General features: G+C 47.3%; 1 protein-coding gene across 1 annotated transcript in view; it reads right to left on the minus strand.

Moving 5' to 3' along the window:
• Positions 1 to 109: 109 nt before the first annotated feature.
• ARF3 (ADP-ribosylation factor 3) overlaps positions 110 to 15,177 on the minus strand; it is a 15,462-nt gene continuing 394 nt past the window's right edge. The window contains exons 2-5 of the mRNA XM_010857745.1: positions 2,333 to 2,572; positions 1,416 to 1,526; positions 1,058 to 1,182; positions 110 to 496 (exon numbers count right to left, since the gene is read on the minus strand). Of these exons, the coding sequence (XP_010856047.1) occupies positions 335 to 496; positions 1,058 to 1,182; positions 1,416 to 1,526; positions 2,333 to 2,480 (546 nt within the window). The 5' untranslated portion in view covers positions 2,481 to 2,572 and the 3' untranslated portion in view covers positions 110 to 334. The remainder of the gene's footprint in view (positions 497 to 1,057; positions 1,183 to 1,415; positions 1,527 to 2,332; positions 2,573 to 15,177) is intronic.

The following is a 15,177-nucleotide window of genomic DNA, read 5'->3' on the forward strand; positions in this document are numbered from 1 at the left end:
GAGCACAGCAACTAGAGCCAAACGAAGCAAACCGGAGGGAACACCCCATCCCACCTCCCAAGCCCGAGCTTGAGGGGGGGGCCCACCCCATGAAACCATAACAACCTTGTTTTTTGTTTTAAATCCGGTAAATTGGAATGATTCATCATCAGGACAGCAACTGGGGACTGGTCATGGATGGGGGAGGGGAGGGCAGGGGAAGCAAGGCTGTTGCTGGGCATGCGGACATGATACCCAGGGCTCTGGCCGCACTGGCAACAGGAAGGAAAAGGGTAGGGCTGGGTCAGGGAGACAGTAGGGGTGGATGGGGTGGTCGGATAGGGCTGTCTGGCTCTCACTTCTTGTTTTTGAGCTGATTGGCCAGCCAGTCCAGGCCTTCGTACAGCCCGTCCCCGCTGGTGGCACAGGTGGCCTGAATGTACCAGTTGCGGTGGCGCAGGGAATGCAGGCCCAACTTGTCTGTGATCTCAGCAGCATTCATGGCATTAGGCAAATCCTGAAGCACAAGGGAGACACAAAAAGGAGCCTCAGGATCTTGCAGAAGCTTCTAGAGCACCCACCTAGCAAAGGCAGATATACCAGCACCCTCTCCTCCTTCTTCAGTGGAGGAACCCAGAGCAAGATCCTAAAGAACCACTTTGGATTTAATCATCCTAGAACTCCAGAGCCAAGGCACTAAAGGTCATTCCACTGAGGAGCTGGAAACCAAGTATGGGGTTGCTAGGGAAGTGGAGAAGTGATTCAGATGGGCAGACAATCAGGTCCATCTGACAGTAAGAGAGAGGGCTGTTCCACTAAAGCAGATAACAGGTGAGATAACAAAGGGGCTGGAGGTAAAGGATCTACCACACCAGTCCCTCTGGACAGAAACACTGCTAAGTAAAGCTGGGATGGGGGAAGGGGACAAGAAGAGCATAAAGAAGCCACCTAATCATATTTCCTACTTTCCAAATTGACAGCCTAGTCATAGGGTTTACCACACAATGGGCTCCAAGATCCCATGACTTCCACGGCCAGGCTGCCCTCTCTCAAACGCAGAGGCAGGGAGATGTCACACCTGTTTGTTTGCAAAGACAAGGAGCACAGCATCCCGGAGCTCATCCTCCGCCAGCATCCTCATCAGCTCCTCCCGGGCCTCATTTACTCGCTCTCGATCATTGCTGTCGACCACAAATATCAACCCTGGGGAGGCAGAGCATGGGCTGCACAGAGACGACAGATCAACTCCCCTCCCCCACCACAAAGAGAAAACACCCTCCTTATACCCTTCGAGTATCTGCTCCCTCTTCTCCTGTCTCCCACCCCTAGGAGCTGCAGCAGGGCAAGAGCTGGTGCCTGATAACCAAGAACAACAGCCACCCTCTGCTCACACCCAACCAACCCGTGCCAGTCCATGGGCAATTCACACGCCCTACCTTGGGTGTTCTGGAAGTAGTGTCTCCAGAGAGGCCGAATCTTGTCCTGGCCACCTACATCCCAAACTGTGAAGCTGATGTTCTTGTACTCCACTGTCTCCACATTGAACCCTTTGGGGAAAAAACAGACAGTGGTCACTTGGCCAGAAATACCAGGCCTGCAAACAATGCCCCATTGGGTTATTTCTGTTTCCCCCAGGCCTAGCAAAGAAAAGAAAGTAAGGCCTCCTCAGACCTGGTGTTCCCTGACTTAGCAGCATTAAGGCCAAAAAGAAAACCTCAGAGAAGCAGCAGAAGAGGACGAAGAGGGCCAGTTGGGAGGTTCCCAACTGCCTGGGTGAGACAACCTTCCCCACTCATTCTCAGTCTTTGACTCTCCTGCAAAAGAAATGACTCAGCCCCACTCCTGTCCCTGGGCCACCGAGTCGGCCTCAGCTGAGAAGTGGGGCCTGTGAGGCAGAATGGGGAACAAGAAGTGGGTGACAGTCCTGGAGCCCCGAAAGCAGAACCAGCTGATGATGGTGATCTAGAGCTGCTTCCACAAGGCAAATGCTCTCCCTCCCAGAGGCAGGTCTTAACTGGGATCAGGGCCACCAAGGATCTAAACTGAAGCAATTCCAGGCCTCTGGCAGGAACATCAAAGCTCTTCACCTGCTTTTCAAACAACAGAGAACAAACCAGCTCAGTGCTTGAGGGCCACTGTTGGGTGCCAGGGTGAGGAAGTTCCTGCATCAGAGAGGGCTAGGGTAGGTGTGCAAATGGCAGGCCCAGCACCTGCGGGGAAGCTAAATAACCACTCTTCCCTGAACCCCACAGACCGTAAGGACTTGCCGGTGGCCAGGTGGGGGATCCAGGAATAGGCTCCCTACCTGGCTCAGGGGTGGGCATGACAGCCTCCATCTGAGTATTACCCTTACCAATGGTGGGGATGGTGGTGACGATCTCGCCCAGTTTCAGCTTGTACAGGATGGTGGTCTTTCCTGCGGCATCCAGGCCCACCATCAGGATGCGCATCTCCTTCTTCCCAATCAGGCTCTTGAGAAGGTTTCCAAAGATGTTACCCATGATCACAGCACTCGCTTTCTGAGGACAGTAGGGTGCAGTGGGGGCAGTGGCAGTCTGGTTCGGGCCTGGACCCTGGTATGGAGGGCTTGATCCTAGGCAAAGAAATGCAGACTCACTACCATCTGCTTGTCAGGACTTCAAGATAATGGGACTGGCCACAGTCATGGCTGGAGTTCTTTTATGACAAACCGAGAGCCTGAGCGTACCATGAAGATCAAGGCCCACTTAGATCCTGAGCCTTTGGGAGCAGAGACAAAGCAGTGAACACTCAGGTCCCCTGCTTCTGCCAGTAATCCACCCAGGTGACGCTGGATGGGTTATTTCACCTGTTCTTATTCGCACCTGTAAACGGAGGAGGTTGAACTAGATGATTTCTAAAGTCCCTTCAGTCCTGCCATTCTACACTGTATCCCAATGCATAGGGAGATCGTTAATGCCTCTCCTTCCCCCAACCTTGCCCTGAGACTTCTGGAAAAGGTAGGAGAGGAGGGAATGGAATAAGGAGTGGCTCTTTGTGATTCCTGACAAGGTTCAAGCTTGTCAGGTTCCCAAGGTTTATGCTCTCAGCCCTAATCAAGAGATTCTGCTTCTTCCCTTCCTGTGTTTCTACACTTTCCTTCTACACACCAAAATTAAGCAGGAGAAGAAAGCAGCACTCCTAAGAAAAGCTGATCCTTTCCACTCTGTGAACTGCCAGCTGCTAAAGCTGTACTCTGCGCATACAACAGTGAGCTGAGAGCTGGGAGGTGGGGTGTGGAGAGGCTCCCCCTCATTCCTCACCCAGCTAGGTCCTGGGCTCCTGTGGTGCCTCCCGGGACAGCTGCTCCACAGGGTCACCTGCAATGAGGCCGTCAGCTCATTCTCTGCTTCTGTTCTCACCCTCTTCAACCTATTCTCCAGAGCAGCCAGACTGATTGTAAAAGCAAAACCAGGTCAGGCTGCGCCTCTGTTCAAAACCCTCTCTGGGCTTCATAGCTCCCTTTCTGTAAAACCCAAAGCCATCATGGCCTACAAAGTCCGGCACAGTCTGCATTCCCGCTTCTCTCATCAGGCCTCCTACTCTCCCCTGTGCGTACTCCAGTTCCCCAACACTCTCCAGTCTCAAAGCTTTTGTCCCTGCTCTTCACTCTGCCTGGAAGGCTGATCTCCGAGACAGCCTTCCTCGCTTCCTCGCTTCCTTCAGGTGTCTGTTCGACTGTCCCTTTATCCAAGAGGCCTTCCACAGCCACCTGTGACACACACACACGCTTCTCTAACCCATCATTCCACTTCTTCCTCGTAGCATTTACCACCGTCTGACACGTTCTGTACTTGTTTCCTTCTGTACTGTTTTCTCCTCCTACTGTCATGTCAGTTCCTTGTCTATTTTGTTCCCTGCTGTGTTCCTGGTGCCTTGACTAGTGCCTGGCACACTTCATAGCTGGATAACTGAATTAACTCACAAGGTCTCTACTGACCTCACTAGCAGCTCACTCAGGTTAGACGCTTCTGCCTGATACATCATTGGCGGAAATGAGGGAGCAGCTAGCACACTACCAAAGTACAAAATGCCTATCTGCCCACTTTGCCCACTGCCCCAGACTGACAGAATCATAGAGTCATTGACTTCTTCCCTTCTCTCCCATCTGGATGGCTCAGGACAGCCACAGAAATGACTCCTTGAAACAACAATGAAGCAGGGGTTCAGAATCACCCATGCCAGCCAGCTCTCTGTGCCTGCAGGAGCCGATGCGTCAGCAGCAGCTTATTCAGCGATCACCATATGCCAGCTGCTGGCGTTCTCCACAGTCTGGGAACCAGAGGTACACATATGCATACCACAAACCCAGCAGGCAAAGGAACAGGTCAAGACAGAGTGCACCCAAACCCAAGAATGTGAAAGATGGACAGGGAGGAATCCTATTTTCAAGCTAAAGCACGGGGGTTTGGTGGGAGTTTAGTTGTTTTTTTCAAAAACTATTTTAGGTTTGTTTATTTGTTTCCTACTCTCCTCAGTTTGCAGTGAATTCCAGACTGGTAAAAAGGAGCCAGATCAACGGCCCCTGGAGACCAAAGTACTAGTTTGTCCAAAAAACAAACAATCAGTGCTTATGGAGTGTTTCATCTTCAAAGGCCTCTGCAGACATTCACTAATAAGCCAGGCGTGGTGCTCTGGGTAGGTTCCACAGAGGAGCCCAGCCCCTGACCCAGAGGGCTCACACCCCAGGGGGAGGGCCTGGCTCAACTTTAGGGTGCAACTTCAGCCAAGTCGCCCACTAGCCATCCACCCGGCCCCTCCTGCCTCAACCACCCAGGCAGACAGATTCCTGAGGATTCCTGAGGCAGGAGGGGAAACCTACCCAGCTAGTAAGATCAGATCCTACCAACTCTGGTAATCCGTGGTAGTCAGACTTCTGGTTCTGATGCCTTCACTTCCAGAAACTTATACCTTCCCCAAGTCCTCCTAGTTTTTACCTTGTTTCCCGCTCACGTGTCTTTTCCTTTAGCTCCAGATGACACTTTGCTTTAAAGCTTAGGTAATAGGCTTTGGCCCAGATTCTGAACTGAATTTATACCACACATTTATCTTGCCATCCTTCATGACTAGAAGTATTGCTGATTAAATGATTACCAACTGTGAGTAGAGCAGTGGCTGAAAGCGAGCCCTTGCCCCAGAACATGCACACACTGTCCTTTGGTTTGCTTCTTTGCTAAGCTATCACACTGAAGTCTTGGTTCAAAAGCAGATCCCAGTGTTACACTGATTTCTATTTCCTGGCAAGCTACAAAAAGACCCCTGAATTATCTGAACCATTCAAGTGCCACTATGTTGTGGAGTTCTTCCTTCTAAATCTGTGCTTTTACTGTCTCCCCAGTTTAACCATGTGCTCACCATGTGCAAGGACTATGCCTCTTATTTATTTTGGATCTTTCCTTGCTCCCAGTGCCAAGCCCCGCTGTAGGAGTTCAAGCAAGCACACTGGCTGATTTAAGCCTCATCTAAGGCTTGTATCATTTCTTCTGTCCTAGCAGTACTTGGTATCTTGGTGTCTCCATGTGGTGCACAGATGGCTGCTCAGCTTTCCTGTCAATTCCTGGCCATTTTCCACACATACTGACCTTAAGACTGGTTTGGGAAAGCCATGAAAGGACGAGAAGACTAAAAGTGGTAAAATTTTCTCTTGGCATTTAAAACTCAATGGGGCTGGCAGATAACTAAAGAAATATTCAAGTAGTTACCATGCGTCCCCCATGGCACCCCAGGGCCTTGAAATTAATGAACATTACAACTCTTCTTTAATATAATCAGGAGCTTGACTCAGATGAACAGTCCAAAGCAAGTGCTGGCTTTCTTGTCTTGGCTTTCCTTGCTCCTGTCTGTTTCCAGATGGCATGCTGCCCCGACCACCAGGATGGTGGCAACTTTCAGCTCTGTGCCATGAACATACACCTACGGCTATATAGTCAGCTCTCACTTTCACAGCACTGCATTGCTAGAAGCAGCTCTGGGAAGCAGAATGGCAAACAAACCAACCTCGGATTGTCTATGTACTGTACAGCCTATAGTCATTTTCTTTTGCCACAGATGGCATTCCTGTGTCAATAAGGCAAAATACCAGGGTTCCATGGGCTGGGAGAAACAGGAAGCAGTTAACACTGAAGGTGAGTGGCTCAAGATGAAAAATGGAATACAGCAATATCTCTATTAACAAAAAGGATGTCTCAACATTCTATTGTACAGTTACAAACTTTGTTATCAGTGGTAAAAGCAGCAACAGAACTCTAAAAATGTGTTTTAGTATAATCCGTGTTGGACAGTTGGAGAAGGCAATGGCACCCCACTCCAATACTCTTGCCTAGAAAATCCCATGGATGGAGGAGCCTGGTGGGCTGCAGTCCATGGGGTCGCTATGAGTCGGACACGACTGATCGACTTCACTTTCACTTTTCACTTTCAGACAATGGAGAAGGCAATGGCAACCTACTCCGGTGTTCTTGCCTGGAGAATCCCAGGGACCACAGAGCCTGGTGGGCTGTCCTCTGTGGGGTCTCACAGAGTCGGACACGACTGAAGCCACTTAGCAGCAGCAGCAGCAGTGCTGGACAGTGCAGTTGGATCGGGCACACCGACTGACCTTACCTGAGGATGCCCTCACTGACGATCACTCACGGCCCCCAACCCTCCCTCCACCCCCACCACCCCAGGAGAGGCAGGCTGTTGCTGTCACTGACTGTTTAGTCACTTTGACTTGAGGCCTGTCTGCCTCACACTCCAGGTGATTCTGAGAGTCACAGCTCAGTCTGCCATGCACACTCCCTGTTCTTCTCACAGGCATGTGTCCTGAGACACCCCTAGGGGACTCCTGATTCAGCACCTCCTTTTCAGGCTACATGGGCTAAAGGAAAAGAAGACCAGAGTCTCCCAAACCCTCTGCTGCCAGGCAGAGTGCACAAAAAACAGCTATATTCCCAGATGATTTTCAAATTGAGACATCACTAATAAAGATGCTATTTTTAGCACAGCCCATGGAATAGACCAAAAAATTTAGGGAAACCAAAGCAAGGTCTGCCTGTATTTGGTTTCCTTAATGCAGCTGGCTTGTGACCTATGTAAACTTTCCAAATTTTTGTCTCAAGAGCACTGTAATCAGCACACAAGAACTCGTAGATTAGTATCCCAATGGCTTCTATTAAACTCAAAGATTTCCCAAAGCCAAGAAACAGCTTCTGATGTCAGTTTCCATTCATTCATTAAACGTTTATTAAGTATAATGAACTAGGGATACAGAGGAAGACAGTTTCTGCCTTCATGAAACTCAGTCAATGGGAGAGAAAGACTAGGAAACAGAGGATTACAGTGTGAGGCTAAGAGTGGGATAAGCACACAGTATTATGGGGACAGAAAGCTAGAGCAGTTAATCAAGGCTGGAGGATGAAGGCCAATTCCAAGACATGACTCTCTGGTCACACCTGAGCTGACTCTTAAAGGAAGAATATGAATCAGTCAGACACTAAAGAATAGGGAAGGTGGAAGAGGGAGGAGTGTAGGCACAGGCATAAAGATGAGTTAGAACAGTGATTAGCCAAAGCCAGGTGCAACCAGGAGGCCATGTATGTGGATGCAGCATCGTGAGTAAAAAGAAGGGATGAGGCTGGAGAGGGAAGCAGGAGCCAGATCATGAAGGGCCCTAAAGGTAACACGGAGTAACATGATCAGATATGTGCTTTAGAAAGATCGTTCTGACAGCAGTTTAGGGAATAAGTTAGGGAATAAGGGGGAAAGACAGAGGGAAAGAGACCACTTGGGAGGTCCAGTAATACAGATAAGAAATCCAAAGTTCTTAGAAGGGTGGGATGGGGAGGGAGATGAGAGGGAGGTTCAAGACAGAGAGGACATATGTATACCTATGGATGATTCATGTTGATGTTTGACAGAAAAAAAAAAAAAACTGTGTACAGCAATTATCCTTCAATGAAAAAATAAATTTAAAATTTTCAATAAATAAAATTTAAAAAGAGAAAAAAAAAGAAATCAAAAGTTCTGAAACAGAGGTGGCAATAGAGAGGACAGGACAGATCTGAAACACCAAAACAGTAGACCTCACAGGATTGATAGCTGATTATAGTAGGGAGAGGAGAGTCAAAGACGACTCCCAGGTTTCTGGCCTGTGTGAGTCAGTGGCACTTCTTTAGACTGGAAACACTACAGAAACAGATCTGGCAGCAAAGATGCTTGTTTTTAGATTAATTGTGAAGTGCTAAGGTCTGAAGATCGGGAGAAAAGTCTGGTCAGGGTATTTGGAACCATGTGCATAGACAGTAACTGAAGCCCCAAGAGGAACCAGGAAGATTCAGGGTGGCAGCAGTTACTGGCTGCCTGCCCCAACAGCCATCTTCCCTTCTTTCTTCTAACAGAACCCCTAATTTGTTCAGACATTGGCAGGCAGTGGTTATGAGCTACCCCTCCCCAGACCTAGGGTATGAAAGCTGATCAGCAAAGACTCTGGGCATTTCATTTCTCTCACCATGATTTGAGTCACAAATGCTCAAGCACTAATTCTGGGCAATAAGATGTAAGAAAAGTCTACTGGGAATATCTGGGAAAGATTTCCTCAATCTTAAAAAAGAACATGTATCAGTGTTCTCTTCTCTAGCTTTTGGATGTTAATGTAGAAGGGCGAGATGCTGGAGTAATCTTGAGTATATGAAGGGACAGACACAAGAACACTAGGATATCAGAGCAGAAAAACCTGGATCCTACCAGTGTTTAGTTGGTAGATCAAAAAAAATTGTAAGAAGGAATGTTCTTCCCCTGAACTACTTCTGCATGTGGCAGACTGTGAGTGTGTGCTCAGCTGCTGCAGCTGTGCCTGACTCTTTGCAACCCCATTGACCACAGCCCACCAGGCTCCTCTGTCCATGAGACTCTCCAGGCAAGAATCCTGGAACCGGTTGCCACGCCCGCCTTCAGGGTATCCTCCTGACCCAGGAATTGAACCTGAGTCTCCTGGACTGCAGGGGTATTCTTTACCCACTGTGTCACCTGGGAAGCCTTGTGGTAAAATATACATAAAATTTACCATTTTAATCATTTTTAAGTTTAAATGTACAGTTCAGTGGCATTAAGTACAGTTACACTGTTGTGCAACCATCACCACCATGCATCTCCAGAACTTTTGCATCTTCCCAAACTGAAACTCTACTTGTTAACCAGTAATGCCCCTCCCCTACCCCCTGGAAACAACCACTATACTGTTTCTGAATCTGACTATTCTAGGTACCACGTTAATGTGGAATCAAACAATACCTGTCCTTTTGTGTCTGGCTTATTTCACCCAGATTTCCTGCTAGGTGTTTAATAAATCCTCGAATTATTTGAGCCACAGTGTGTTTTCTTTCTTCTTTCTTTTTTTATTTTGGCTGCGCTGAGTCTTCGTCGCATGTGAGCTATCTCTAGCTTCGATGCTCAGGCTCTAGAGGGTGGGCTCACTTGCAGCATACGGGCTTAGTTGCCTTGAGGCATGTGGGATCGTCCCGGGACTAGGGATAGAACCCAAGTTCTTTGCTTTGGAAGGCGGATTCTTAGCCAGTGGATCACCAGGGAAGTCCTTCACAGGTGTGTTTTCTATCTTTTGCAACTGATACATCCTAATCTATGTATCTAGAGAGAGTGTGTATGCTCAGATAGGAGAAAAGCCCAAAGATAAAAACCTGGGGCACATCAACATTTACAGCAAAAAAAGGCCAGGAAAGAGAGTAGGAAGCAACCAAAAGGGTAAAAAGGAAATCAAGAGACTAAGGCATCAGAGACACCAATGAGGAAAGAAAAAAAAGAGGGTCAAAGGCTACGAAAAAGTCAAATTAAGATAAGGCCTGAAAGATACCTACTGAACTTAGCTACTAGGCAATCAATGAATGGCCTTGTTATAAATTAGAACATATGACTAAAATTAGTCTCCACTTAACTAACAGCATTTAGGTTTGAGTCAGAATCATTAAACATCAGTTTCCCTTCTAGTCCAAGAGGAAGACTCCAGTTCAGGATAACCTGAAGGAAGCCACAAAGTCAAGCGAAGGATTCTAAACTGCCCTGATAGACCCACACACCAGAGAAGGGTATGGCTTTTCCCAAAGACAAACCTCAGCAAGTGAGTCAGAACAGAACCTCAAGTCTGTTTCAGAATACATGACCTAGCTAGATAAGACAGTGACCAAATAAAAACTAGACTCATTTCTTTCCCTGGAACATTCCGTGGCACTGCCCTCTAATCAAAGCTTTCAGTGTGCCCTATTCTTAGAATTTGACCACCTTACAACTGTACCATATCCTGATATTTGATGTCTGCTCCAATGCCCACATCTCTAGCCTTGGATATCCAGTACACTGTACCTTCCTAATTACAAAATCACTGAAATCCCATGAGTAATCAGCCTAAAGTCCTAGTAAACCTTTGCCCCAATCTGGTCCCACTATGCATGTCAAAATGGAGCTGCCAGTGAACAGATGAAAACAGGAGGCCATGATTTGGACAAGGCCACCTGTAACAGAGCAGCCTAAGAATACAGAAGACAGGGAATGTCCTACCTTGGGGGATAAGAGCCTTTTGTGATCCCTCAGCACCTCAAACACACTTCTACTCTAGGACTTACCACAGAATGTTTTATTTACCTTGGTGTGTTTTGCTTTCCAGAGCTGGAACTTCCCAAATAATGTGCCTTTAATGAAATACAGGTCAACTGAAGATGCTGATCCCATCAATACTGGATAGCTAGGGCTTAGAGTGGCTAGAGCCCATGGGCCGGTCATCTCAGGTTGCAAGCAACTATGCCTGTTTCACTGTTACCATTTTCTCAGGACACCAAGGTGGGAAAACAACACTAGACTCTCAGTCCCTTGACAGCTGGGACTGTGCCTTATTCATGTTTCATGCTCCCAGCATCCAGCTCCATGACTGATCTGTAGCTAGTGACTGATATACTTGTTGCTGAACTCAGTTCTACTGATGGTGGCAAACGCTCGTGAGGTTGAGGAAGACAGTATTCTATATGTGATCTCCAATCTTTTTCCTGTAACTGACAAACTGGCAAAGTGGCTTCCATGTTCTCAGGTTCCTTGGATGGGATTCAGAGCCTGCCTAGGGGAAAGGGAAAACTATCTGAGAGGTTCTGATTATGGTCCACCACTCTCCACCACTACCACAGCAGCACTGCTATTATCCATTTTACGTATTAGACTTCAAATAAGATTTTATATAAGGTATGGTTAGATTCCTTTTTTTCAAAAAGGGGAGGATGAAGAATTAAACCACTCCAACAGAAAGCTAATGTTCTTCTGCATCCTAAATCATGTTGAAATGTAAACATTCATGCTTGACACGCTTGTGTTTAAGCTCATAAAGGGCAGGTTATGGGAATTCCATGGCAGTCCAGTGGTTTAGACACAATTTCAATGCCAAGGGCCTGGGTTCAATCCCTGGTTGTCAAGGAACTAATATCTGCCATGCCCAGTCATTTCAACTTTCTTCAGGAATATGGTGATAACCGTGGATCCCTAATATCTTGAGCCATTTCTTTTTCTGGTCCATCTGATGCAGCAGGTCCTCTGCAGAAATCCATGACAAATCTCTAACACCTTGGTAGAATCCCTACGTCAGTCAGTTCTTTCCCAGACTATAAGACAAAGCCTTCAAACATTTGTAGAACTCTTTCCAAATGCTCCCCATGTCCTTTCATTATCCAAAACCTTTATTAGCACTCCACCTATACTTGAAACAGATGTTGGAAAAGGCATAGTAGACAGATCTACAGACATTGCAACTCTGGACTGTAATACAGTACATTCTGAAACAGAAGCAGACATTTAAAGGAGATATGACTAAGTGAAAAGAGTGGCCCAGGAAATGGAGGATGCTAAAATACCAAGATCTAAAATAATGGGACCCAGGAATCTAAACACCTGACATAGGCCAATTAGGGTGCTCTTTCACGGAAGAGTCAACCATTACCTCAGAGTCACTCTGACTTTTGTATCATGAACACTATTTCTGAGCCCCCACATCCTCACTCTACATCCCAGTTGATGGTTCAGGGCCCCTGCCTTGCTCCAGCTTCACCTCCCACTCAGCCAACAGGAGCTGCCTCTGTGAGGCTGATGCTGAAAAAAGATTTCATTGCTCATAAGCCTACGACCAGCACAGAAAGTCATGGTAACAATCACCCCTCTAACAATCACTGCCTCTTGCGCTTCAGGCAGCAAGTTGTTCTTTTGTAAACCTCCTCTTTTTTAAGGCAGCCCTGAGGGCTCATGTTATTATTACTGTTATGATGGTGATTATTAATAGCAGCTAACATTTACTTGAGGCTTACTATGTGTGCTTTGTATAACCCTAAGCACTTTGTGTATGTTATCTCATTTAATTCCCATGCCAACACTATGAACAGACACTATCATTATCATACTCCTTACAGATGAGGAAAATGAAGCTAAGAGAGACAAATAATTTCACCAAAATCATACAACTAGTAATTAGCAGAGGCATGATTTGAACCCAACTATGTCCAATTCCAAGGTCCACATTCTTAATTATCATACCATGTAACAAAAATGGTGAAGAAAACTGTTGCACACCTGAAACGAACACAATATGTCAATCAACTATACTGCAATATAAAAAATGTGAAGGACTTCCCTGGTGATCCAGTGGATAAGACTCTGCACTTCCACTGCACGGGGCACAGGTTCGATCCCAAGTCAGGGAAGTTCCACAGTAGCCACACAAAAAAAATGGTGAGGAGAGTGAAATACAGTGACATGTTTTGAGTCTTAGGCCTCTTGAAATCCATTTCTAAAGGTATATGGGAGAGAAGATTCCACAATTTCCCTCAGTCATTGAATCAGTTTTAACAAACCTGGTTTTAGAGAACTTCCTTCTAACCAATAAATCCCGCCCACTGTCCTCTGAGTCCATTTCCTCTATTATGACTCCAGTGGAAGAAAGTAGCAGAGACGAACACACTTTATGACTCTTTGTGCACGTAAGACTTCACTTCCACTCTTTCTAGCCTGCTGTCTGTCCTCCTTTACACTTGCATTCAGTTTAGTAATAGCAGCTACCATTCATTGCCACCAATTCTATGCCAGGTAACCGGATACATACACGGGCTTCCTTCTCCGTAATTATCAGGAACTCAATCTGCAGACAACTCTGCAGGACCTAGGTCTAAAGGAGATCTAGGATTTCTGCTAAATAATGACTCTGTGTTCTAATACTTTTCTTTTGGGGGTCTTAACTTTCATTATCCACAACTGTTTTGTGCCTCTTAGGAAACGTGGAGACCAAGACCTTAATTACAAAGGGTAAAGACCTTTACACCTTTACACCCTCACTCAGCTATCTTCAGGAACTCTCTATGACAGCCAAGCCATCTCTTTCTCTTTCCTTAAACTATGGTCAGAAATCCGGAATTCAGGACTTTCCGGGTTTGATCCCTAGTCAGGGAACTAGATCCCACAACTAAGAGTTACCAGGTCCATCCTGCATTTTGCACTAAAGTGCCACAACTGAGACCCAGTGCAGCCAAATAAATAAATAAATATTTAAAAAAAGAAAAGAAAACCTAAGTTCTATTCATTCACATTCAGTATTCATGAGAGCTTACTGTGTGCCCAGGCAGTGTGGGGGACACAAGACGAGATCTAATTCCTGCACTCAAAGTTTCGTCTCTTTGGAAAAGCAAGACACACGCATAAAAATTTTGACTACAAAAGAAAAAAAAATTTTTTTTTTTACTACCCAAGGCAATAACTCTATGCGGGGAGGCAGGAGGAATGTTAATATGTGATACAAGAGGACCCTTCCAAGCTGAATCCAAGGTCAAAGATTCATTCTGTGAAAAGGTGGATCAGTTTCTTTCTTAGAACGGGCTTTTATAGACATGGTATTCAAACCCAAGTCTAATGCACAATGACCAATTCACTGACCCATTCCTGTCATAGCAAATGGAGACACTTAACCCAACAACAAGCTCAAGACAAAATGGTAGCAAATACTGTCACCACCTGAATAGGGATGGGGAAGGAAGTATGCAGACCCTAGCTGCACTGGCCTAAGCAATCAGACTCCTGCAGCAGATCTCCTACCAAATAAAACTTTCATGCCCTAGACCAGGAGTGACCCAATCCAACAGCGACGGAGACACGTTTTAAGTTACACTTCTTCCTCCCCCGATGACCTCACTATTTCTTCTCACTCCTGACCACATACCACACTCCTCTCGGCCTAGCCAGAGGGAGACCAGCGGTAATACAACCCAGAAAGAAGGGAACTTTCCCCAAAGAGAAGTTACAACTTGGCTAATCAAGTGGCCCGGTTTTAACAGGGAATTCCATCCTACCCCTCACCCCCACCTTCTTCCCTCAAACACTAGTGTAAGCAACGGCTCCATTTTCGGTTCCGGGAATCCTGGTACTTCCTAAAGAAAGAAAGCGGATTGGAAGACCGAAACTCAGAGCTGGTGACCAGAAGCTCCCTCCTCCAGTGAGACCGCCCCCGCTACGCCTGGGGGAGAAAGGCACCACCTCTCTTCTCCAAGCAAGACCAGATCCCCCTCCCCCTTCTGCTGCCTCCTCTCTTCTGGCTCCCCACCTGCTGCCCTCTTCTCAACATGCGGTTCCCAGGACCCGAAAGCTCAACCTCCACCAGAATAGTGTCCCTGGGGTGTCCCACCAGCCTGTGTTCCAGGTTAATCCCTAACCCCCCTACCGATCCCTGCCCCACGATAGGGGGAGGGGTGTCACCATAGCAAGGCTTCTCTCTGGTCTATTACCAAGGTGAAGGCGGAAAGCGGGTAGGAAAAAGCGCTATTCCCTAGCCCTTTAATAGGAAAAGAATACAAAACAGTCATTGCCGCCCTCACGTCACCTCACCCAGGACTGCTTTCCTCCCCCTCAACCCCGACCCTTCAAAAGCCCACCTCCTGCAGGCGAGGGGCTCCTCACCGCAGCCCAGGTAGCCCCCTTGTGCGAGGCGGAGGACAAAACCGTGTGCGCCCCCCACCCCCACACCAGCTCAGCGTCCTTCAAATGCGGGGGCAGGCGTGTGGCTGGCCCAGCGCCCCTTCTCCGAGCTCTCGGGAGGGAAGGACCACACCGCTCCATGCCAGGCAGTGCCGGGCGGGCGAGCGAGCGGAGAGCGGGGCGAGAGGGCTCTATCCTCGC

Source organism: Bison bison, unplaced genomic scaffold, assembly GCF_000754665.1.
Source record: "Bison bison bison isolate TAMUID 2011002044 unplaced genomic scaffold, Bison_UMD1.0 scf7180017864383, whole genome shotgun sequence".
NCBI lineage: Eukaryota > Metazoa > Chordata > Mammalia > Artiodactyla > Bovidae > Bison > Bison bison.